Below are 25,279 nucleotides of genomic sequence, written 5' to 3'. Positions count from 1 at the left end.
CAAAGTCCTCATCTTCAGTGTCGGAAACGAACAGGTTCAGGGTGGCTTCGTCAACCACTCTCCTCTCTCCTTCATTGTCACTCTCAAAACCAACGAACTCCTCTTCGTCACTGTCGGTGTCGGCATCGAACAGCCTCTGAAGCCTCTGACGGCCCTCAGCGCCAGCTGTGGCGGCGTCATCCTCTTCATCCCGCAGCAGTCCAGCCTTTCGGAACCCGTTGGTGATTGTGGATGTTTTCACACTCCTATAATATTCCGTGATCTTCCTTTGTGTGAATTCGCCGAAGTTTGTGATTTTCTCCTGGTAGTCGGGAGGGAGTTGTTGGCACACAGTAGTTCTCGCCCTGACGGACAGTCCCTTTCGTCTCATGAATCGGAAGCACCAAGATGGGCCACCTCTGAAATGTTCAATTTTCATTTCGGTGGCGACTGTTTTGGCCTTCAGTCGGATCTGCACGGTGGAAACACCTCGGCCGTCTGCTCTCTGGGTCAACACCCAATCTTCAAGGGAATCTTCAAGTTCGGGCCATCTGCTTTTATGACCTCTGAACTAAGGACTTTTTGGTCTTTTTGCACTGAGACAGTTCCTCCTGCTGCCCCTTCCAACGCCTCACCATTGACTCGTTGATGCAAAGGTTACGTGCTGCTGCTCGATTTCCGTCTTTTAATGCGAGATTGACTGCTTTCAACTTGAAAGCTGCGTCGTGTGAATTTCTGCGTTTCTTCCCCATGGTGAGTGAGAGAGAGTTACCGGTAGTGCACGACCCTTTGCTGCTACTGCTCCTCTTGTTGTGATTCCGGTCTGCTACTGTAATGAACTTTGAACCGGTAGGAGTAACCGGTTGATTTCCACCAAATGATGTCAAATCAAGTCAAATTTTATTTATATAGCACCTTTCATACACAAAGGCAATTCAAGGTGCTTTACAAAAAAATAATCGAAAAAACAAGCAGCAAAGCAATGCACATAAAATGTGCTGATGAAGCTGTGTAACCTGTAAAATCCATCGATTTTGGAGGTCACCGAGTGGCCGTTTGCTTACCGTAATTACCATATGTAAGGGTTCATGCACAGAGGGGATTGTCGGGAAAGAGATGGCTGTTTGAGGAAGCTCCCATTTACCGTATTAACATTTCAACAAAACAACATAACACAACACCACCTTTGTTTTTTTTTACAGTGCACACAGTGTCCGCGGTGTGGTGAAAAGAGGGCAAGAGAGGAAATTAAAACAGAAGTGGATTTATAGTTAGAAAGAGTGCTAAAGAAGAGAGATTTTTATTTTTATTTTTATTTTTTTTCTGAAAAAATCCATAGATAAGCCGCACCGTTATATAAGCCGCAGGGCCAAAAAACGGGGAAAAAGCCGTGGCTTATAGTCCGGAATTTACGGTATATAAGCAAGTTGAATTTGGCTGTGTGTGTGTGCGTACGCTGCTCGCCTGCTGCACGGGCTCGCCCGCCCTGCAGCGCAAGCACAATTGCTCAACTTTGCATCACTGATGACATCACTCACTGGTCACTCACTGGTTTTTGGTTCCACTCAAGCAATTATGACATCACTGATGATGTCAGACATTGTGAAATCATCATAATTGCTTGAGTGTAACCAAAAACCACAATTGCTTGAGTAACATCACTAATCATGTCATAGATGATGATATCACTGATGATGTCACAATGTCTGACATCATCAGTGATGATGTCACAATGTCTATGACATCATCAGTGACATCACAATTGCTCGAATATAACCAAAAACATGACCAGAATCGCAGAACCCACTTACTCCCTTTTATATAAAGGGGGATGACATCTCAGGTTTCAAATGCAACAACATTTGGGCCTCCTCGCTGGGCTCTACTGAGCATGCTCAGAACCCCCACAGCAGCGTCCCGTCCCGGCTGTCACAGCTGGTCCTGGTTAGCTGACAGATAACTCCGCCTCCTGCTTCAGTGCAAACACATGTGCCTGTGTGTGTGTTTGCGTGTGCGTGTGCATTGTGCGTATGTGTGTGTGTACGTGCATGCGTGTGTGTGTGTTACTGTTTTGAGTTGGAAACCATGACACTTGGTTTCAGTCTCTGGACTGCTGGGGCGATGCAGCAGGATCAGGTATCAGAATCAGAATCAGAATCAGAAAGACCTTAATGATCCCCGGGGGGAAATTGGGACAAGTTACAGTTGCTCGCACTCAGGCATGAAATATCCACATAACACAACATAGCATAACACAGTATCACACAGTATCTCCCTAAACGTAAAAACAGTCAATGCAATAAAATGCAATAAAAGAAAATAGAATAAAATAGAATAGAATAAAATAGAATAAAATAAAATAGGGTCAATGGGATAGTAAAAGTAAGAATTGTAGAATAGCATTCAATAAGTAGTTACAGTTACAATCTATGTACAGTACGTGTCAAATTGCAGTTATTGCACACTGGAATTAAATTAAATCAAATTGCACATTACGTGTGACGTAACTAAGGCACAGCTATCCTATCAGCTGACTCAGTCAGTCTCAGTCATGGAGACGGAGACGGAGAGGCTGAACAATTAATTGGAATATATCTATATCTATATGTCTATATACATCTATATATCTATATATATATATCAATGTTACCCCTACCATTCTACAGGCCTGGCGGCCAGTGGCGGGCCAGACCAGAAAAAATATATATATATATATATATATTTCTGCTTCCCCAAACATTTCAATAAAACTTTATGGCATATTATTACAATACAACAATACTGTTGTTGACAGTGTTGACAGTAATAGAAGATGCCAAATCATTCAAAACAATAAGCATTTTGCTTTTAGGAGCATCGTGCCAGCGTGGAGCGCTGTTCCAAAACGTGTCAACGTGTGTCGTTGCCAGGGAAACGCACATCCCATAATACAACTGTTCGCATCGCATCCCATAATAGTATGATGATACCTGGGATGCCGTTGCGAACATAGATGCGAACAGATTGGCTAAAAGTTTAGCGTCACCACTGTGAGGGCCCACCATTGCGGTCGGGTTACATTTCGAAATCCCTCCAGGCCTGAACATATTTCTAGGGGAAACACTGTATATATATACATTGATAATAATAAAGTCTGAATCTACTGCAACTTCCAAACCCCAGAGGCTGCAGTGATTTTCCACAGATAGTTTGGTCCAAACTGGATTTGTGCACAAGGAGTTTTAGAATCAAAACTTTTCATCAGACTCGAACTCAGTAAATTCTACACACTCACATCTATTTTTTTTTATTCTTTAAACCTGCAATAAGTGATTCCAGACCCTGTAACTAATAGGGATGGGCATTTTAAGTATTTTAAATACTCGAGTACTCTCCTATCATGAATGAGTAATCGGGTACTCGCTCGGGGAGTGGGGGGGGGCTCCATTTGGAAACACAAGCGGAACCGCAATTTGGCTATGTTAAGTAGTTAATTTTGCATTAGCCAATAGCCATATGCCTGTAAGAATATCTATCTATCTATCTATCTATCTAATGACGGATCAGGGGTAATCTGCTGTGTATGGATGAAGCTGTTCAAACTGGAGTACACCCAGGGCCATCCCTAGTAACTAATGTGGAGATTTCCATGAGACGTGATGATGTAAACAAACAGCCACACAGCAGCAGCAGCTGTGTTGTTGTTTTCATCTCTTTTTCTAAAGCTTGTTGTCAGTTGGCCTGAGTAATGGCGAATCGATGAAACGAGCGAGTACACTTTTTCAACGTTTCCAACCGCCGCTGGTCAGATGACGATCTTCTGCATGTTTTTAGTGGGGATCCATATTGATGTCATGATGGAGGAAACCCCATCATGACATCAGTGATGATGTCACAATGTCTATGTTTTTAGTGGGGATCCATATTGATGTCATGATGGAGGAAACCCCAGCGGAGCATGAGGAGGACATGAAAAGTCCACACAGAAAGGCTTTTTTCACAAGATAGCCCACCTGGGCACTGAATACATGGGGAGACATACCCTCCACTGCCAACAGCGTCCCAGGTGAGAATCAAACCCAGGACCTTCTCGCTGTGAGGCGACAGCGCTACGACTGCTCCACATTTAAGTTCTAAAAACCTATTGACCAGAATAACTTGTGATGATTTAATTTGCAGTTTTAAATCACAATTGCAATACTAAGAATACTAATAATAAGACAAATAATCACAGTTTGCTTTTTTTTGTCCATATCGTTTAGCACAAGACGAGAGGGTTGGCAGTTCGAAACCCAGACAGCTCAGTTAGTTGTGTATAATAATCGTATCTCCTAATGTCAGACTCTTCCTCTGATCCTCTTCCACAGAACTTTATTTCTCAGCCGTCTGTGATGTTATTGTTAACACATCCCAGCAGTTATTTAGTGATCGTTGTCTTTTCTGGTGAACACACTTTCCTTCAGCCCGCCTTGTCTGCTTCTACTGCAGCCACTGATGTACAGTATGTTTCCCAGAATGCCTTTCAACAACCCTCAGAGAAGGAGTCTGAAGTGACCCTATAGGCTTCAGCTGTGGGTGATATGTGTGTAGGTGGAGAGACAGATAGTGATAGCGTAGTGAGTAGGGTTGCACGGTATACCGGTATTAGTATGGTACCGCGGTTCCCTGCCGTTAAAAAGGATACTATACCACGTTAATTTAGTACCGATACTTAAAAAAATGTCATGGGTTGCGTCAGTGTGCGACCGTGGTGTTTGTTAGCGGAGGAGAGAGACACAGCGGCATTACAGTTGAGAGCCTGTCTCCCACCTCACGTGAAGGCAACACAGCCTTGCCTTGAACCAATGGTGACTCGTGAAAAGTGAAAAAAAGCTCGTCTCTGACTCTGTCTGCTTCATGTGGGGGCGTGTCGACTTTCCTCTCTTCCCTCTCTGCTCGCTCTCTGGCCACAGTCGTTCAGTCCTCACTACAGCACCCCGACACACAGGACAGACGCAGCGAAAATGGCAGCGGCTTCTTCTAGTCTTGCAAGCCGACCAACGCTTGTAGAAAAAGCAGATGCACGAAGCGAAATATGGAAATATTTTGCTTACGTTGCCGACAGCGAAGGCAAGCCCGTGGACACATCCAAACCAGTGTGTAAAAGGTGCTTCAACGTGACGCAAGCGAAAGGATCAAACACATCGAACCTGGCTAAACATCTTGCCGACAGGCACCCCGACCTGTTCAAAGAGTTTAAAGACCGACAGGTTAGCGAACGTGAACGATAAACATACATGCCCTCAAATAAGTCCAACGAGTATTGTGTGACAAGCGAACTTGTTTCACTGAAAAAGTTCGCTTGTCACAATAGCCTACTCGTTTACAGTGAAACACGAGGCAATGTGCTGGAGCACAGATCTCTGCCAAGGAGAAAGTCATGACATGTAACGTTTAGGGGAGGGGACATCAGATGACTGCATACCATGTACAATATTTAATAACACTATGGTCCTCAATGCCAGTGTTATTAAAGCTTTTACATGGTAAGCAGTCATCTGATCTCACCTATCCTAATATTTACAATAATCCCAATTATTAATGATATACGAATTCATTGTAAAAAACACCTAGCCTACACGTATGGGGGGGGGGGGGCTGGGAATACACCACATAATAAGCCTACATTTATGTGTGAAAATAATATATATTACTAGATTAACCATAAATCAGGCACTTCATGTTAATGAAGCTTAGGAGCTGCAAGTACAGAGTACTTTTTTTGGATAAAACAAATAGCTATAATAGTGTAGCAGCTGTGTGAAAATATATTTTATTTATATTATTTATAAGTTTAAACGGTTGACATTCCTTTAAAATATGTTTACAGGAGAGATTATGTTAATTTTACACTAGATAATAAAAGTTCTAGCATGTTCAGCGCCACACGTGGTGGCAGTACTACCAGCATGTAGTAAAATGACTACATGGCTGTGCATTACCTTGTTAAATCAATAAAATAAGTTTTAAGTTCCATGTTTTGTCCCCTCTATTTATTCCAATACTTTTCCTGATGTTTTAGTTTTTTGCCGTGGTATCGTTTCAGTATCGGTATCGAGATACTTAGGCAGGTATCGGTATCGAACTCATAATTTTGGTATCGTGACATCCCTAGTAGTGAGTGAGTTTTTCTTCCCAGTCGATAAAAAGTCACACTCGTTTCTCAACCCCCACTGCAGTACATTCTGGACATTCTGGTCTCTCTCCTGTTCCTGTGGAGGGCTGGGTTTAAACAAATCTCTATCAATATTGAATCGATATTCATTTGAAGAAACTGTTATTGATAAATCCCAATATCGATCTTTTAACACATTGAGTGCCAGCCATTTTTTCAATCCTGTAGGTAAGTTGTGCCAGGTTTTTTTTTGAGGATTCTGGCTCATTTTACAACAGCCGAGGATCTGTTTTCTGTTAAGACTTCGTGAACACCAATCATCTAAAAATAACTAATAGAATGTGTGCTTTCTCTGTCTAAAAGAGTTAGTTTGCAGAGTTAGTAGTTATGTAGATATTAGCCGTTGAGTACAGCATGGTTTTAGCGTATGAGACAGCAAGCTGAGATAATCGCAGTTTTGTGAAATTCAGCAGAACAGTCACCTGCCTGTGATTGTGGGTGCCTTTGGGCGAGTCTGTATACTGTATTGTGTGTGTGTGTGTGTGTGTGTGTGTGTGTGTGTGTGTGTGTGTGTGTGTGTGTGTGTGTGTGTGTGTGTGTGTGTGTGTGTGTTCGCGCGTTGCTCCGCGGCTCTGGGGGGAGGGGATCTCTGTCCGTTCTGTGTGTGTGTCTCCGGGCTCCTCCCTCCGTCTGTGCTGCTGGGAGTTTCCAGCGAGTTGAGCAGCCTCTCCCTGGCAGCGAGTGTGGATAGGTCTCACTGTCTCTTGGGTTTGAGAGCCCCGATTAAGCCCCGTGCGACTCTAGGCTTTATGCTGCTCACCCAGTCCATTTCTGGAACCCCCCACCGCAGCAGCGCGAAGCGTCCCCGCCTACAGTATGAGAATGAGGCTCCTTCGTTTCTGACTGTAAAATCGCCAAGCCATTTCCGCGGGAGGCGGCTGCTTTTGGTCGACGGGTCCCGTGGCTGTGGCTTTCTCTCTGTCTCTGTCGCCACTTAGTGGTCGGTAAAATAGATTATACACATTCTCTTGCTCCAATAGTTATCTCGAAGATGTAAAAGGGGTTGATTGATGTCCCACCGTCAAAAAAAAAAAATGTTTATGTAAGACGAGTTAGCTCGTCCTTGGCACTCAAGCGCTGGATTATGTAAGACGAGTTAGGTCGTCTATGGCACTTAATGTGTTAATATCATGCGTTTTCCTGTGGATGCTTGAAGCTTTAACCCCGTTAGACTCGCGTGGTTTGGTTCTTACTTAGCATAATGAGATCTCGTAAAGATCTGTGTAAACATTACAATATTTGTAATAATGCACCAGGTTAGAGGTTCCTTGTGCAATTTACAGCATTAGTTGTTTCATATCCAAGTAAGATTGGTATTGTAACTGAAATATCGATATCGAATCGTATCAAATCGGAAATCGAAACGAATCGGGACCTTGTGTATTGGAATCATATCGAAGTGGGAAATCAGTGGCAATACCCAGCCCTACTCCTGTGGGTGGAGAAACTGTCTCCTCTTCTACCATGGATTTCTCCCTGTGTGAATGTTGAACGTCTCTGGGTGCAAAATGGCGGCTCTGAAAAGCAGCCCTCGATCGTTGGCTTAAAAATTTTAGTTTTAATTTTTTACAGTTTTCCAGCTGATTGAGCTATTTTCTCCTGTTCGCCCTGAAGAACAAATGCATGATATTTCCCTGGTCTCCACTAGGGACTTTGCTAATGTCATTTCATGCATTATCGATCTCTCTCTTTTTTCTGATCATCACAATGATTACATTGACATATCCCAGACACTAAAAATCCAAATCCACCCGTCTGCTCGGTCCAATCAGTCCTCCCGCCACAGAGACCCAGACAGACTGTACAGTGTTTTGACTGCGTGTAGGGCTGTGGGTCAGTTAGACCTGTTAGAAGTGCGTGTGCCTGGTGTGTGCGTGCGTGCGTGCGTGAGTGTGTGTGTGTGTGTGTGTGTGTGTGTGTGTGCTTGTTCTCATATCATTCATACATGGATGTGTGTATATAATATCAGTATTGTGTGCGTTTGTGTGTAATACAGTGTAGGGCTGTCAATCTCCCTCTATAATCAAATTCGAATTTCAGTGCTTTATACATTTTAATATTCGAATTATATTCGAATATTTTAATTAATTTTTAATTGAATTTAAAAAATTTTTTTTTTTTTTTTTTTTGTCTGAGTGAATTGTTGTCTTCTCTTATGTTGTGTTCTGATTCTAAATATAGCTGAATCTTTGGGTTTGACCAAGTAAAACTTTTTCTAAGCATTTTACCAAATGTAGATGGAAAAGTGAATGGTGGATGAATATTCAAAATAATATTAGGCTTATCACAAATAGTCCAGCAATGATGTTTATTTAAGAAAACATGTTCCTTGTACAATGTACATACATTCATTGCATTAGAAAATAGGTCAGATAACCAGAGCGTAGTTAATATTCATCAGTGATGTATTGGTGCTGTCTGAAATGCTAAAATAAAATAATTGATAATAAAAAAAGACACAGCCTTTGTTTGAGCTCCTTATCAATAAACAAATAAGTAAACTTTGCCAAAACAACAATGAGCCATGAACAACCAAAAAATCAGTCACGTATTGCACTTAAGAGCTATAGGTTTACATTCAGTATAGCAGCTTCAACAGTCAACTTCAGTTAACAATGAATGAACATACATTTTAAGAGCTACAGGTAGGTTTACATCAGTATAGCAGCTTCAACAGTCAACTTCAGTTAACACTCTTTTCTTCAAGTATGTTGTCAGAACTTGTCACTGTTCTAGTGTTCTAAAAAAAAAAAAAAAATATTAAAAAAAATAATATTCGTTTTAAAAAAATAATAATAATCGAATTTCGTTCATAATTATTAAATTCGAATAATATTCGAATATCAAAACTCGTTTCAACAGCCCTAATACAGTGTGGCAGGCAAAGGGGGGGGCACATTTGTGTTGTATGTTTTTGTTTGTGTGTGTGTGTTCATATATTATTCGTGTTTATGTGGAAGTCTGTGTGTGTGTGTGTGTGTGTGTGTGTGTGTGTGTGTGTGTGTGTGTGTGTGTGTGAGAGACACATTGGTGTCGGTGTGGTTCTCATCATCCTCAGGCATGAATGAGTTTACACTGACCTACATCACGCTTCAACACACACACACACACACACACACACACACACACACACACACATGCACGCGCGCACACACACACACCCACAGACACACACACACACACACACACACACACACACACACACACACACACACACACACACACACACACACTGTATATATACACACCCAGAGATGAATGATTGTATGCACACGCATACACATACACATTCTGATTCTGATTCATTTTAATAGCCTCAGTAAGTAATCAGATTACGGTACAAATGAGGAATTTGACTTAGTGCAAGTATGCAGCGCAGCGGTCACATCAAGTACTAGTAGAAGACAAAGCAATGTAGAAAAGCAATCACGCAGTCACAATGACACACACACACACACACACACACACACACACACACACACACATATACCACACACACACACACACACACACACACACACACACACACACACACACACACACACACACACACACACACACACACACACACACACACAGTCTCTCTCAGGAAATGCTGAATGTGACATTCCACCATAGAATGGCAGGAATCTCTCCCTTTCTGTGTGTGTATGCGTGTGTGCGTGCACGTGCATGTGTGTGTGTGTGTGTGTGTGTGTGTGTAACCATTGAATATCTTGTAGCTGTAAACTATAAGTTTGTACTGTATGTATAATGTGGAGTCGACCTGTGATTGACCCTATAGTACAGGTGGGAATGAACACACACACACACACACACACACACACACACACACACACACAGAGAGTACAGTACTGTACTGAGGGCAAGTTCTTTCCTTCGAGAGGAGTTTCTACTTATTAGCATCACTTTGTATTACAGACCAATAGGTGGAAGAATGTAATGAGGTCGTATGTATGTATGTATGTATGTATGTATGTATGTATATGGTAAATGGTAAATGGTCTGCATTTATATAGCGCTTTTATCCAAAGCGCTTTACAATGAGTAGATAGTCTACATTCACCCATTCATACACCAATGGCGGCAGGCTGCCGCGCAGGGTGCCTACACACCATCGGGAGCAAGGAGGGTTAAGTGTCTTGCCCAAGGACACAGCGACAGCAGCTGGGAGGGAGCGGGGATCGAACCGCCAACCCCTGCGTCATTGGCCGACCCGCTCTACCTCCTGAGCTAAAGCCGCCCCTGTATATATGTATGGTGTCTGTTGATGTCAGTAGTATCTGCTGTATGTCTGTGTTTATCTGCAGCCTTTCAATTTCAATTCAGTTTTCAATTCAAAGGAGCTTTATTGGCATGAAATACAAACATCCTTTTTGCCAAATTTGCCAAGTCAACAATTTCAGATCAGATGACACCAAACTTCACCACATGGCAGTAACAATAAACAATAGATATGAAGATATTTCATCAATTAATTAATATATAATAATTAATTAATATAAACATTTTGCAACGAGTGTTTTTCGTTCCTTTTTTTTTATTCAGTTAAAGGTTCCTATGAGACTTCAACATTTGAAGGCAAATTCATGGTTACAGTCAGTTCCGAGGCTGATTGGTTAATTGTGTGTCCCTGCAGGCAGGCGACAAGGAGCGGGCGCTGGAGGAGACCAAGAGCTACACCAGCCAGTCTGTGGCCAGCGTGGCCTACCTCATCAACACGCTGGCCAACAACGTGCTGCAGATGTTGGACATCCAGGCCTCGCAGCTCCGCCGTATGGAGAGCTCCATCAACCACATATCACAGGTCGCTGCACACCGCCGCTGTCGGCTGCAAACCTTGTATCTCCTCCTATCTCTTTTCATGGGTGAAGGATTACATGCTACCCACACAAAAAGCTCCAAGTGAAATGTTGTATCAGTGTGTAGCTGGCTGGTTGGCTTGGTTCCAGTCTTTATATAACTCTTTATATAAGGATTCTTCGAAACATCTATGGAGGAAGTGAATGGGGAATTCTCTGATGAACCGGAGCGGAGAAAATGTGGGCGATCACTGTTGGTTTTCACCGAACAAAAGACGGCAATTTATAGACATGATGTCATCACCTACCCACCTTTCCTCATGCATCCGAGCCAGGTTTCTGCACAGGCTGTCAGTATGTTGCATACATACATAGAGCTGTTAGTCATAGTGAGCAGAGCCAGGTTTCTGCACAGGCTGTCAGTATGTTGCATACATACATAGAGCTGTTAGTTATAGTGAGCAGCTTGTGGGTGGAAGCTCACGGTAATCATGCATGCAGGCTCCTTCTTCTCTCTGATCACCGCGACAGCCCACAATTCATGTTCAAAGGATTTTCCACTTAAAAAGATGGCAAACGTTGCCACGTAACGTAACCAGCAAGAGCTTGTCTTGATGTCCATGTATTCTTAAATTGACATATCCATTTTTTGTATTTGGGGTTTGTCTGAACTATGCAGTTTTTCCTCTTTTAGTTCAGTTGGTTTCTCCATGTGACAACAATGACCTTTGGACTGGAGTTCAAAGGTCATTGGTGGCACCAAATAACACAGCGAGAGTCTCAGTTCTCTAACCCGGGAACTCCAACTACATGAAACCACCCCAAAACGCAGGGGATTATGGGTAGAAGCAATCTGGGAACCCACAGTGTATTTCGGCACGTAAATAGACTGTGGGACAGCCGTGCCTTTTTTTTAGGCTTCCTGAACAGCGCAAATCTTCCGCCCGGGACTTCCGCCTCCGCGCAGTGACGCTCTGTTGTTGTACCGGTGAATATAAGAGTTCCCGGTCCCGAACGCTAGTGAATATATATATATATAATATATATATATATAGTGAACGCTAGTGAATATACTGTATATGAATTTTGACGTTTAGCATTCAAAATAAAAGCGACACAATGTATGTTTTTAAAAGGCACCGCTGCGCGGAAGTGGAAGTCCCGGGCAGAAGATCCACAGTGTACAAGAAGCCTCAAAAAAAGGTACGGCTGTCCCAGAGTCTATTTACATGCCGGAATAGACTCTGGGTTCCCAGATTGGGGTAGAAGCAGAAGGAAAGCCTAGCAGAACAAAATGGAGTCTGGACTGATGTTCATATTCAGCTGTTCTAAACTGGTGTGAACACCACAGAAGAAGAAACAGACAAGTCCCTCATGTTAGATAAAGTTACAGGAAGTCTTGTCTCAAACCTGTAGGATGACAGGTTCAAACAAGCTGCTTGTGAGAGTCGTGAGAGTCATGTGACTCTTCTTTACACACGCTGGCTGGCTTGTAACCGGTCAGTTTGTATCTAAACGAGCCAAATACAAAAATATAACAAAGTCAGTTTTTCCACTCTGGTTCAGACCAGAGAAAAGCGACTGGTGAGATCGTGGCCTGAGAGGAAACACTGCACCCACACACCACCTGCATCTCACGATCCATCTGTGAGTAGGCGCATATCACTATTTACTCATTGGTTTGCTGAGAATACACATAGGATCTCACAGCATCTCAGCATGCAACACGTCCAACCTGGAGGCGGATGGCACTTTGCTAACTGATACCTTCCCAGTATACTGTAGAGTACAGCAGGAATGAGTCCAGAAGACTCTTGCGTGTAAAAGTCAATGGGATTTTTGTATGGGAATTTCGGTTAAATGCATGAAATAAGTGAAGTTTGTCTTCAGCCAGATAATCTTCACAAACGACAACCACTTTTATGACTTTTGAAGCGTTTTCTGAAAATCACGTTAAAAAAAACGCATTTACGCTTCAAAAATCACAAAAGTGGTCCTCATTTGTGAAGATTATCTTGCTGAACACAAACGTTGCGGTTTCATAAACTTTTGTTAACCACAGACCTTAATTCATGCATTTAACCGAAATTCCCATACAAAAATCCCATTGACTTCTATACCTAAGAACCAGGAAGTGCAGGGACTTCTGGGTAAGCCTACAAAAATACGTGATCCCTGCGGTACTCTATTAGTACCGAGCACTTTATTAAGAAACACTGTGTTCCTAGTAAAGTGCTGGGTGAGTGTATATGAGGTACGGAGGATGAACTGTGCTCTAGTTCATCATTTGAAAGAACATCATTCACTGAGCGGACACTTCCACAGCGCTGTGGACTTAAAGGATAACTTCACCCAAAAACAATGCCGATTTATTTTGCACACGATCTCACACATATCCAAACACTGTTAACAGTTTTGCAGGCATTAATTTAGTTTGACAGTTATTGAGAGTTGATTTGAGTTAAGTTGTGGACCAGTGATGTCATTTGTGCATGAATATGTATGGCTATGTGGGAGATGATCATCATGTGCGAAATAAACCAGCATTGTTTTCGGTGAAGTTTTCCTTTAACGGAATAAATGCCAGTTCTTCTCAGTGTTAAGAGTGCGTTCTGTCTAACAAGCCCCTCTCTCTCTGAATCATCACTGCGCTGTTATGTCGGCTCTGCTGAGTCTGCTCAGAGCAAATGGCTGCATGTCACAGATGTTTGCATCCAATTAGACGGAGCCTGTGATTGCGCGGCATAATTGCCGCTCGCTCTGTTCAGCAAGACTCCGTCACGCAGGCCGCTGCTTCGTTCAGCGAGCCTTTTCCTGCAAGGAATAAAAATGAGATAATTCTATATAATTCCATCTTGCATTTCATGACCATGTAACATACAGTTAAAAGGTCAGAGACTGTTAAAATGAAATAAACAATGCATCCGTCTGGCTTGTTCAAACACATTTAGTAAGTACAAATACAGTACAGAATATGGCATTAGTTGAAGAGTTTATATGCTATATATTAGAAGAAGGCACAATCTAAATCAGTACTTTATTGTATCACCAGTATGAGTTAAGCGGGTATTTTATTGTACAAGTCAAGTCTGTTATGTCATCAGGTTCAGGTTTATTATCGATTCATCTATCAATAATTCTTTTGATTCATGATTCTGACGGGCAACCAAAAAAACACAAAGGATTTGTTTAACTCATTCACCGCCAATGACGTCTTTGACGTGTTATCAGAAATAGCCCTCCCCGCCAATGACGTGTTTGACGTGTTTTTGTTTTTACGAGTGCAGCGCATAGTTGAAACACTTACCCAGCCTGTGACATAGTTTCGGGTCCCTAACCTCAAACTCAAGCCGACAGCACGTTATCAAACACATACCGCAGCTGTTGTTTGAAATTAGGAAGAAGGTGGAAAGGAAACGCGCTTCCTTGTTGCAGAGGAGAAACGCCATTGAAATGCCCCCTCGCCGCGCTGCAGAGCTGATCGACTTGCTTCAGAGCAGCGGACATCGAAACCGCAGTAGTCAAACCCGTGACCAACATGATCGATCCTGGTCCCTGGACCCCGTTCCTATGTGCCAGCCCGAAAGAGACGAGACGGAGTCACAACTGTGTGGAGGAGAAGCTGTTCGAGGAGGAGAAGCTGTTCTCCTCCTCCACACAGCCTCGCCACATAAATGGCTTTCACACAGAGGGCTGCGTGCCCTCCAGTGTTGCTCCTGGCCAATCCCAGCGCCACAGGGCGTGGTTATCCTAAGTGGGGTTAGAAATCTAAAAGGGGGATCGTGTGTGTGTGTGTGTGTGTGTGTGTGTGTGTGTGTGTGTGTGTGTGTGTGTGTCTGTCTGTCTGTCTGTCTGTCTGTCTGTCTGTCTGTCGGTGTGTCTGTCTGTCTGTCTGTCTGTCTGTCTGTCTGTCTGTCTGTCTGTGTGTCTGTCTGTACACTCACTCACACTGAGCAAACTGTATTGTTGAATGTAAAAAAAGCACTTCATATATATATATATATATATATATATATATATATTTTTTTTTTTGTCATTTGTGTCATAATGAATAATATTTACATGTCTGATGTCAATACAGTTCAAAATAAAAGAATTGAGAGCGAGTTCTGCCTGATATTGTGTGCTGTGTACATAAATGCCATTTTCTGCAATTTCTTTTCTCACAGAGACTTTTTGCGTGAAAACAGGGTGTATATAAATGGCTATAAGTAGAGTACAGAACATGCTAAAAGCTCACTTTTTTTTTCCTGGTGAACCCAGAGACGTACATCTTCATTTTGAGGTATTGCAAATCACTCTGGTGCTAATAGATAATTTACTGTGGGTCTTGAAAGATGACCAACAATTATGAAAATCTTTGGCCTGTGCTAAATATTGGCAGTCCTAAACTGGCGGTGAATGAGTTAATAATGAGATGAAACAGAAAAAAGCAGCAAATCTGAACATTTGTGAAGTTGCAACCAGGAAATGTTTGGGATTTTTACTTGATAAATGACTAAAACGATACATCGATTATCAAAATTCTATTTGATTAAGGCTATATTGATCAACGAAATGATTAATGGACTCATCAGTCAGCCCTAATCAGGTTACGTCATACATTCAGCCTTTTTTTTTTAAGAAATGTGTGTTCTCTAAAGGCTATTGTTTAAGATAAATGACTGTGAAAGTGGCAGTTCGACCCTTTTATATTGAAGCATTGACATGTATGTTTTGTAAGAAACGTGTGTGTTCTGTAAGGGTTAATGCACGACGAGGTGTACATTATCACTTATTAAGGGACGACGCGAGAGGCGTGAACCGTCCGAGGTGAAGCCGAGGATGGTTTGCCTCCGCGAAGTCCCTTAAAAAGTGATAATGTACACTAGGGATGTTCATTTTGAAAATTTTCCAAAATCGATAATCGGTTAATATTAACGATCAATTATCGATCATCGATTTTATTAATACTTAGAAAATTTTCAATATTTTCCATTTTTTTTTTTTTTTTACAAAATGAATGCCTATGGCAGAAAATACGAAAGACAACGTGTTCTCCTCAATGAACTCTTTATTTCAATGTGTCTCCTCTCCAACACTGCTGTCCCCGGCGCATGCCGGTGTGAATTTCCCATGTTTAAAACAGTTTTGTTGGCACAAAGGCCCGTGCCCAGCCAGAAAACTAGAGACTATATGAAGCTCCACCTCACGTTAGTCGGCTGTGCAATGGAGTGGGGCGAGGAGGAACGAATTCCACCAACCTAGTCCAAAAAAAAAAAAAAAAAAAAAAAAAAAAATTTTTTTTAATAATTAAAAAATCGATCCAAATGCCACAGGATCGATTCCAATCCTTAACGATCGATTATCGATTTTCGATAATTGATGAACATCCCTAATGTACACCTCGAAGTGCATTAACCCGCTTATACCATGGTCACTTGCCAACAAAACAATAAGACCAGTCATTTATATTTCCATGTGTAATAAATAAAGCAATCTAAATGGCTAAATGTCTGTTATTCATACTGTAAATCAGTCTTCCATGAAATAAAATAGTCCCTCCCACCTCCACCACCCTCCGTTTTAAAGCCGACTCAAACGTTAACTTTATCACAGGAATGCGGGTTTAACGATGTTTTGCGTTCTACATTAAATGAAGACATTACCGTTTGGCCGCTTGCTTTATTTTGTATGATAGATACATATTGGCCAAGTATATTAACATTTAAGAGCGAAGAGTTTCAGGAAGTGACACAGAGCAGCGGGGGCTCGCCCTGCATGTGCTGTATGTGGTGAAATGCAGAGAGAGTTGTCTCGCTCTCTCTCTCTCTCGCTCTCTCTCTCTCTCTCTCTCTCTCTCTCTCTCTCTCTCTCTCGCTCTCTCTCTCTCTCTCTCTCTCTCTCTCTGTCAAAGGCCCGGCTCGCGCCAGGCTCGCCCCCGCTCGTGCACGAGCCGAGGGAAATCTCCTCTTTTCTCGCCGAGAAGAGCCTGGTGACGCGAGGTTAGAAATCTCCGAAACGAAAATCAAAATTGTAAATAAGAGTTATTTTTGATAAACTGAGCACACAGGGGTGATTTAAATACTTACTTTGACCGACTCAATTTTTTTCTCAACTTCCAAAATTGGCATATTAACCCTTAACGGGGGTATAGAGCTCAAACAGCTCTCTTGATACCACTGTTGAAACTATGGCGCATTGATATGAACGGTGAACAGACCATTTAGCTAGGTGTACATTATCACTGTACATTATCACAAAATAATGGACACCTTGCAGCCAATCAGAATCGAGTATTCACCCAGACCATGGTATAAGTTAAGTTAACACCCCAAAAACACACCAGAAGCATAGCCGATGCTGAGGAGGAAGTTTCATTTCGGCGTCCTTGTTAACCGGGGAGATCGATCACACCGGCCGCAGCGCCTCGCGACGCTGAAGTGAGAGTTTTGGCGTCGGGCCTATTTTTGATGCGTGACGCGCTTCTGATGTGAATGACAAGGCTCCTGATCGACACTTCTGTGACGCGCTGCTTCGGAGATGCTTCTGGTGTGTCCCAGCCGTAAGAAGGGACTTTTATGAAGACTTTTTTTTGGACTGCAGTAATCCTTACTGTATTAAAGGCATCAGTCCTGAAAAGCTCAGTGTGTGAGTGCAAGGAGGGTTTCTCTGAAGAATGTTGTATTGTGATAGATTAGTGTTGAAGTAAGAACTGAGTGTAAGGGTCAAATATAAAAATCTATTGTTTGACCATGGCCGGCCTTTTTGTGAGAACATGTAGTGAAGCCTAGCGCTGACATGGACCTCACAAGAAGGCTTTATCACAACAGACAAGAGGGAATCAGAGCTTAAAGCGCTATGGCACTGTTTCAACACACACACACACACACACACACACACACACACACACACACACACACACACACACACACACACACTTACACTCACACTCACACTCACACTCACACTCACACTCACTCACACACAGAAGCTTTCAGAAAGCCATTCATAATAAAATGTCATCATGACGGCTGTCTATTCACTTAAACTCTTCGGATGTAAATGAAACTATTCACAATTCTGATGTAGTTTGTCTCTCTGACAGGATTCTCTGTGTCTGTGGACTTAGACCTTCATTGTATAGCTCACAATCTGGGCACTCAGAGTCTAGATAGATGGCTAGATAGAAGACTCTCAGATAGATGGCTGATATTTCAGGGTTTCTGGTGTAGGGCGGACGTCCGAACGCACGCACGCACACACACACACACACACACACACACACACACACACACACACACACACACACACACACACACACACACACACACACACAAATATTATGTACACAATATCATATTACACTCATTCATATGTCCACCCCCCGCAGGGAGTTAGACCCACCCAGTCTGCTCAGCCAGGAAGGATGACATCACTGACATCTTTGCTCGAGTGACATCACATCATTAGGTAATTAGGGCAATTACCTAATAATTAAAAACTCTGGCTCCATCAGTTCACCCGCATGGGTGCTCTTTACACTTCCTGAAAGTTTCAGCCCGATCGCACCTAAAACGGCTGTGGCCGGACAAAATTCTGCTCACACACACATGGACACTTCTCATTCTTATTAGTATAGATAAATTAATCAGCTGAACACATAATAGAGACACTGCAGAGCGCGTCATCATTCAGAAACCACGCCCAAAACGGGGGAAAACAAAAACTCCCCCCAATCAGTTCTCCTATGTCACGTGTTGCACACAAAGATCATATATACCGGTACAGAAGATGAACACTCCAACTTACTTCCTTGGCAGCTAGATCCACATTTTTCTTCTTGCCAATTCTCAATGGCTTCCTTGTTTTGCTCAGGAGTACAAAATTGGCGATTTTTTACATTTGTTGTATGCACAGCCCACCACACAACAGCTTTTAGCTATGTTTAATTCAAGGAAAATGACACTGGTGTATGGAAGTGAATGGAGAGCTTTCCCCCATGATGGCCGTGGCTTATTTCATGCAGTGTCTCTATCTCATGCAGTGTCTCTATCGTAGTTAAAATGATCTCTGTCCCTCTCTCTCTCTTTCTCTCTCCTTTCAGACGGTGGACATACACAAGGAGAAGGTAGCGAGGCGGGAGATTGGCATCCTGACGACCAATAAGAACACTTCCCGCTCGCATAAAATAATCGCTCCAGCCAATCCGGAGAGGCCGGTGCGCTACATCAGGAAGCCCATCGACTATGGCGTCCTGGATGACATCGGACATGGAGTCAAGGTGGCAATAATATTAGTTATACTAATAATAAAATGTAGATTTTCTTTGTAAAAAAAAAAAGGCAATAATGTTAAAAAATAAGACTCAGCAGCAAAATATCATGTTTAGGATCAATTTTGAGCAATCATCCACAACCCAAAGATAATCAGTTTACTGTCATAGAAGACTAAAGAAACCAGAAAATACTCACATTTATGAAGCTGGAACGAGATAATTTTGGAATTTATTTTCTTAAAGCCCCAATCAGTAACTTTTTCACCTTAATATAACAGCTTTTTAGTCATTGAAGATGGTACAGTGCCTTGTAACCAGTGTTGGGCACGTTACTTTAAAAAAGTAATATATTACATATTACTTGTTACTATTTTCAAAAGTAATATTATTACTTTACTTATTACTCCATGCCAAAAGTAATTCGTTACATACTCCTTATATTACTTTTCCGTTACATTCCACACAAATGGCAATAGGCCTTTTTCACTGCAGCGATTTTGTGTCTAAAAGGCAGGAGGTAACACAGGTACACCAAGATGTTAATTAGGGCTTCCAACTTCCAGTCCATTTAGGTGTTCCAGTGCCGGAGCCCTAATTAGTTAGTTGGTTGCACCTGTGTATACTCTGTCTTCTAGACACAAATGGCCGTTGTTCAAAAGGCCCATAGTGTTTTTCTCATCAAAATGCAGACTTTGCAGTGCGAATGTGTGAACTAGGTCTATTATGTGCCGTTCCATTTAAACTAATCACTTTGCCAGAGCACAGCTTCCTACAGAGATGCTTGATGAAGAGCACACCTGGCTCAAAGTGATGACAAGATGCAATCTTTTAAACAGCTTCTGTTTTATAGAATGCAGTATGCACTGCCAATGCAAACTCAATACGTATAGACTACATCTTTGCGTAACAAGTTTGTGTCACAAATAACGTTAGCTCTGCAACATTAACATTAACCTGACAATAATAACAGCAATGTTTGATGTCCACCAGCTTGTGAGTTTTTACGTTATCTCTGTATTTTAACAGTTTTCCGGTTTCTGTTGTGCTGTCCTCTCGTCTCGTAACGTTAACGTTAGGAAGTTTGAGTGAAGCAACTCTACCAGCCACTTGCATTTTCATATTTTACCAGCATTTGGGTGGTGGCTGGTACTAATTTTGTGCCCTGCTCATTCATAGCTCAAGTCAAGTGTTAGCTTAGCTAGCCATGGTAAAAAAAAACAAAAAAAAATTGATACCATTGCTCGCTGAAGTTATTCAAGATTTCAGTTATGTGTTTAATCGGCATCTGCTCCACTGTCTTGCTTCCTTTTTCCTCATCCCTTTTTGACTTCTAGATAACTTCTTCATTCACTGTCACTGTCAATTTAAGAGAATGTAGGTGAATCATGTGTTTGACGGGAATGGTTCAGACTTCACAGTCACACACTGAAGCATTCCCGTCAGACTTACATGATTCACGTACATTCTCTTGAATGTAGGTTTCACTACGTGAGCAAATCGTCCATATGACATGGGGTCCCTTTAGGGAGGGTTCAATGTCATTGCAAATCGTCTAGTCTCAACACCAGACCCATAAGAGTTCTTACTGCATGCTGCAGAGCTCTCTCTGTGTCTGGCTGGTTATGGGAGGGAACCGTTCACTTGACCAGTGATTGGCCAGTGGTGGATTCAGTCTTCCCCAACGACACGGGAGGTGCAGCCCATTTTTCGAACAGCTCTCTCATCGCCGGTGCTACGACCTGTCACTCATTCAATTTCAACCCGCCATCAAAAACCAGCAGTGGCTGTGAAGTGGCACACACTCATTATGTAGTATGCAGAGCAAACATAATATTTGAGTCTGGGGAGAGACTACAAATCGTCCATTGGTTGTTTAATGGGGAGGGGGTTGTAGTCACTGCTGTGGAGGAAAGTTTGTTAGCCCTCGGGGGCGGGGGGGGGGTGTTAGGGGGGGGGCCTAATGGCCTGGGGGCCCCAAGCAGTTGCCTGCTTTGCCTGTTCACAAGCTGTGCCTCTGCCTGGGACTAAGCAGTGTTGTGCCTGCGTGCGCATGCGCTGTACAGCGGAAGCGTTGTGTTCAGGAAAACAAGGAAGTAACTCGGTGCGGATTTGCTACGAAAATGAACATTTCACATAACTATGGATTATTATTTAATCGTGTGGTGAGTACCTGATGTCACAACATGTGCAGCGCTTTCTCGCGCTGTGTTTTGTTGACTTTGAACGGCGATATCGATACCGATACTGTTGCACCCAGAGGGCGCAGTTTCTCTAGCAAAACTTGGAAAAGTTGCTGAATGGGGCTTTAAAAATTTGTCGAAACGATGAATCGATTATAAAAAAGTTAGAGTAATTTTCTGTTGATTTTCTGTCGACTAATCATTGCAGCTCTACAGAGGTCACAGTGCCCTGACAACAGATACAGACAATATACAGAAGATAAAGGATAAATACAGAAAAATACAGATATACAAAAAGATAATAAAACAAGGAATAACAAGAAATACAAGTATATCACAGACTCAGTTATGTAACCTCTGTGTGTGTGTGTGTGTGTGTGTGTGTGTGTGTGTGTGTGTGTGTGTGTGTGTGTGTGTGTGCGTGTGCGTGTGTGCGCGTGCGTGTGTGTGTGTGTTTGTGCATGCGTGCGCGCGCGCGGGCGTATCTGTGTGTGCGCGTGCGTGTGTATGTATGTGTGTGTGAGATAGAGATACTAAATGCATGTGTGCACTCACAGCAGTGTAAGATGCTCAAGTAGGCCAAGTAGCATTGGTCATGTATTTAGTCAGCATTTTAGAAATTCAGATTGTTTTTGAACGTTGCTGCTAGAGGTTTTATGTAAGCAGGTCCTCACTGACCTGACATTATAAAGCAGAGCTGAATAATCCATGGCATGCTTCCATACAAGTGCTCTCTGTCTCTATTTCTGTCCATCATTCAGTATCTTGTGCTTTCTCTGTCTGTCTAGTGTAGGGATGGGCAACTGGCGGCCCGCATGCGGCCCCCCGCCCTCACTCAGTGCGGTCCTCCACTCAATTTCTTTCTCTTTTTTCTTTTTTTTATGGGGGTCAGGGGGAAAACACAGAAAGCATGTCACATATCTGCCAACAGTTCCGATTTTCCCAGGAGTAGGCTATCACTATTTTTTAACCCTTTCTCCCGCTGTGCTCCCAGTCATTTCTCCCTTTCATAGTGATACAAATCAAATGGCTGTAGCAGACTTAAGCTGTGTTCACACCGAGATATTTATTTTTCGCTCTGTCAACCCTTTGGAATCGCTCTGTCGCTCTGTTTAAATCGCTCATCAACAGGCACACGAATTGACGGACATGTGGGGGCTATAACGTTACGCAATGTCATGATGTTTGTCCACTACGAGCCACCGTAGATGTTTACAAGCTAAGCCTATCAGCTTGCTCCTAATGCGAGCTCCATACCGGTAGTACAGACTTCAATTCATGTCAGCTGTCAGCCTGTCAATGCGGTTTGTTGCCACACAATAAACCAGCGGTTTGTTCCAAGCCATTGTGATCCTTGACTCACTCTCACACGGCAGCCAATCAGCGTTGAATAGCGAGCGACTGATGCCAGCGTATTTTCGCTCGATTTGGGATATTTCATCTCGGGCGACGAGCGTATTTTCTCCTTATCGCTCTGTCTCTGTCGCTCGGATGGCCAGCGATTTTTCTCCCGGGCGAATATACGCTCAATCGCTCGTTTGCATTGACTTTGTATGTAAACTCGATGCCAGCGAAAAACTTTAATAGGTCGGTGTGAACGCAGCTTTACACAGTAGAAATACAAAACAAATGGGTGTAACAGGCTTACAGCACAGTAGTTTTAAAGCCAGAGCGAAATCTCTGGTATCATATAAAACTAGAAGACCTACGTCAGCCATTGGTACCAACCATGTCATGCTAGCTTGTCAGAAAGGGGGATAAATAACGCTACAAATTTGGGCAAATTAGGCCATTTTCAAAGGCGTCCCTTGACCTCTCACCTCAAAATACAGTATCTGAATGGGTTCTATGGGTATCCACGAGTCTCCCCTTTATAGATAAGGTAGCGTTTATTGATAGGGTAGCGTAGCCCAACCCTTAATAAATGCATTTTAGTATGAAAAATTAAAATGTTGGTATAATAAACGTTGATTACCAATATATATTTTGTTCTTTTCATCAAATTGAGGCGAGGGGAAGAAATGTGGCCCTCTCTATCATCAAAGTTGCCCATCCCTGGCCTAGTGTGTCTACTAATGGCTGATGTTGTTGTTGGCACTCACAATAGCTCCTCTCTTCTTCTGCCCCTCCTCTGGCTTTCGTTGACGTGTTAAGTGGTTGTTGAGGTTCAAGGTAAGGCCGCACAACAGTGTCTTCTCCTGTGTCAAACCACCACATTGGGCAAAGAGACAGAGGCCCTGTTCACACCTGGTATTAACATGCATCCTGGGTGATCCGATCACAAGTGGACAGCTCGTCTGTTCACATCTGGCTTTAGAGTGCGTCTCCACACTTGTGATCGCATCTCTCATGTCACATATATTTCATGGCACATATATTACATTTTGGCCATGATACCCAAATAGATTTGTATTTATCAAAGGCCAAAGTGGCCTTGCCCTAAAAATGACTTAATTCCAGGCCTGGATTTTCAACTTTTATTTTAAGTTCTACTTCAGAGAAAGTGATTAACAGTCTAAAAAGGTTCCAAATACTTGTTACGGAGTTTGACAACAAGATGGTCTCGATAGTTAATAAGTATTCAGACCTAGCGTAGGACTAAACATTGATTGAGTGTGTGTGTGTGTGTGTGTGTGTGTGTGTGTGTGTGTGTGTGTGTGTGTGTGTGTGTGTGTGCGTGTGCGTGCGTGCGTGCATGTGCTCCATAGGTAAATGGGCAGCAGAATATGAAGCTAGGAGGCAGTCTGCCCCGATCCAACCCCCCCACCCAGAAACCCCCCAGCCCTCCCAAGACGGGCAAGGGCATCTTAGGGTATGTACCTGGTCTAACACAGTCACAGCCAATAGGGGAGCTTGGTGATCAGCCAATAGAAACACGAAACACAGCCAGCTGGCTCAAAAAAGCGACACACACACACACACACACACACACACACACACACACACACACACACACACACACACACACACACACACACACACACACACACACAGACAGACAGACAGACAGACAGACAGACAGACAGAGACACACACACACACACAGACAGACAGACAGACAGACAGACAGACAGAGACACACACACACACACACACACAGACAGACAGACAGACAGACAGACAGACAGAGACACACACACACACACAGACAGACAGACAGACAGACAGACAGACAGACAGACAGAGACACACACACACACACAGACAGACAGACAGACAGACAGACAGAGACACACACACACACACACACAGACAGACAGACAGACAGACAGACAGAGACACACACACACACACAGACAGACAGACAGACAGACAGACAGACAGACAGACAGACAGAGACACACACACACACACACACAGACAGACAGACAGACAGACAGACAGACAGACAGACAGACAGAGACACACACACACACACACACACACACACACACACACACACACACACACACACACATACTATCTCTGACACACACCTCCATCCTGTGTTGTTTTTGTGTTTCTCTCATGTTAACACATTCACTGCCAACAACGTATGAACACGTTTTCAGAATCCAGCTGTTCCCTGCCAACAACGTGTTTACACGTTTTTGGCATCGATTTTTTTTTTTTGACGGTGGGTTGTGCATCTAAGCCTTTTACATCTCTTATATAATTATTGGAGCCACCGAACGTTTACAACCCATTCCACCGACCCACTAAGTGGCAACAGTGCTCTCCTGGCTAGAGAAAGGAAAGCATTTTTTTAACTTGTCAAGCCATTCTCAGCCCAGCCATTCTCCTTTTCGCGCTGATTGCTGGCGATGCGGGATTGCAAATTTACATAATAGATTCAGCCGATCTACTATGATCGGGTGATAGATTACAG

General features: G+C 42.9%; 1 protein-coding gene across 5 annotated transcripts in view; it reads left to right on the top strand.

The window, feature by feature from the left end:
* LOC310778154 (abl interactor 2-like) overlaps window positions 1-25,279 on the top strand; it is a gene marked incomplete at both ends in the record, with an annotated part of 50,253 nt that overhangs the window by 4,449 nt on the left and 20,525 nt on the right. For 4 of the 5 annotated variants that reach the window (XM_083638509.1, XM_083638507.1, XM_083638506.1 and 1 more), the window contains 3 exons: window positions 10,812-10,979; window positions 19,061-19,237; window positions 24,120-24,223. In XM_083638509.1, coding sequence (XP_083494635.1) covers window positions 10,812-10,979; window positions 19,061-19,237; window positions 24,120-24,223 — 449 coding nt within the window. The remainder of the gene's footprint in view (window positions 1-10,811; window positions 10,980-19,060; window positions 19,238-24,119; window positions 24,224-25,279) is intronic. The other variant, XM_083638508.1, reaches the window with a different exon arrangement.

The sequence above is a fragment of the Poromitra crassiceps genome (assembly GCF_964638095.1).
Source record: "Poromitra crassiceps genome assembly, chromosome: 6".
Taxonomy (NCBI): Eukaryota; Metazoa; Chordata; class Actinopteri; order Beryciformes; family Melamphaidae; genus Poromitra; species Poromitra crassiceps.
Note: the sequence above shows the minus strand (reverse complement) of the source record. Positions and strands in the feature narration are given on the sequence as shown.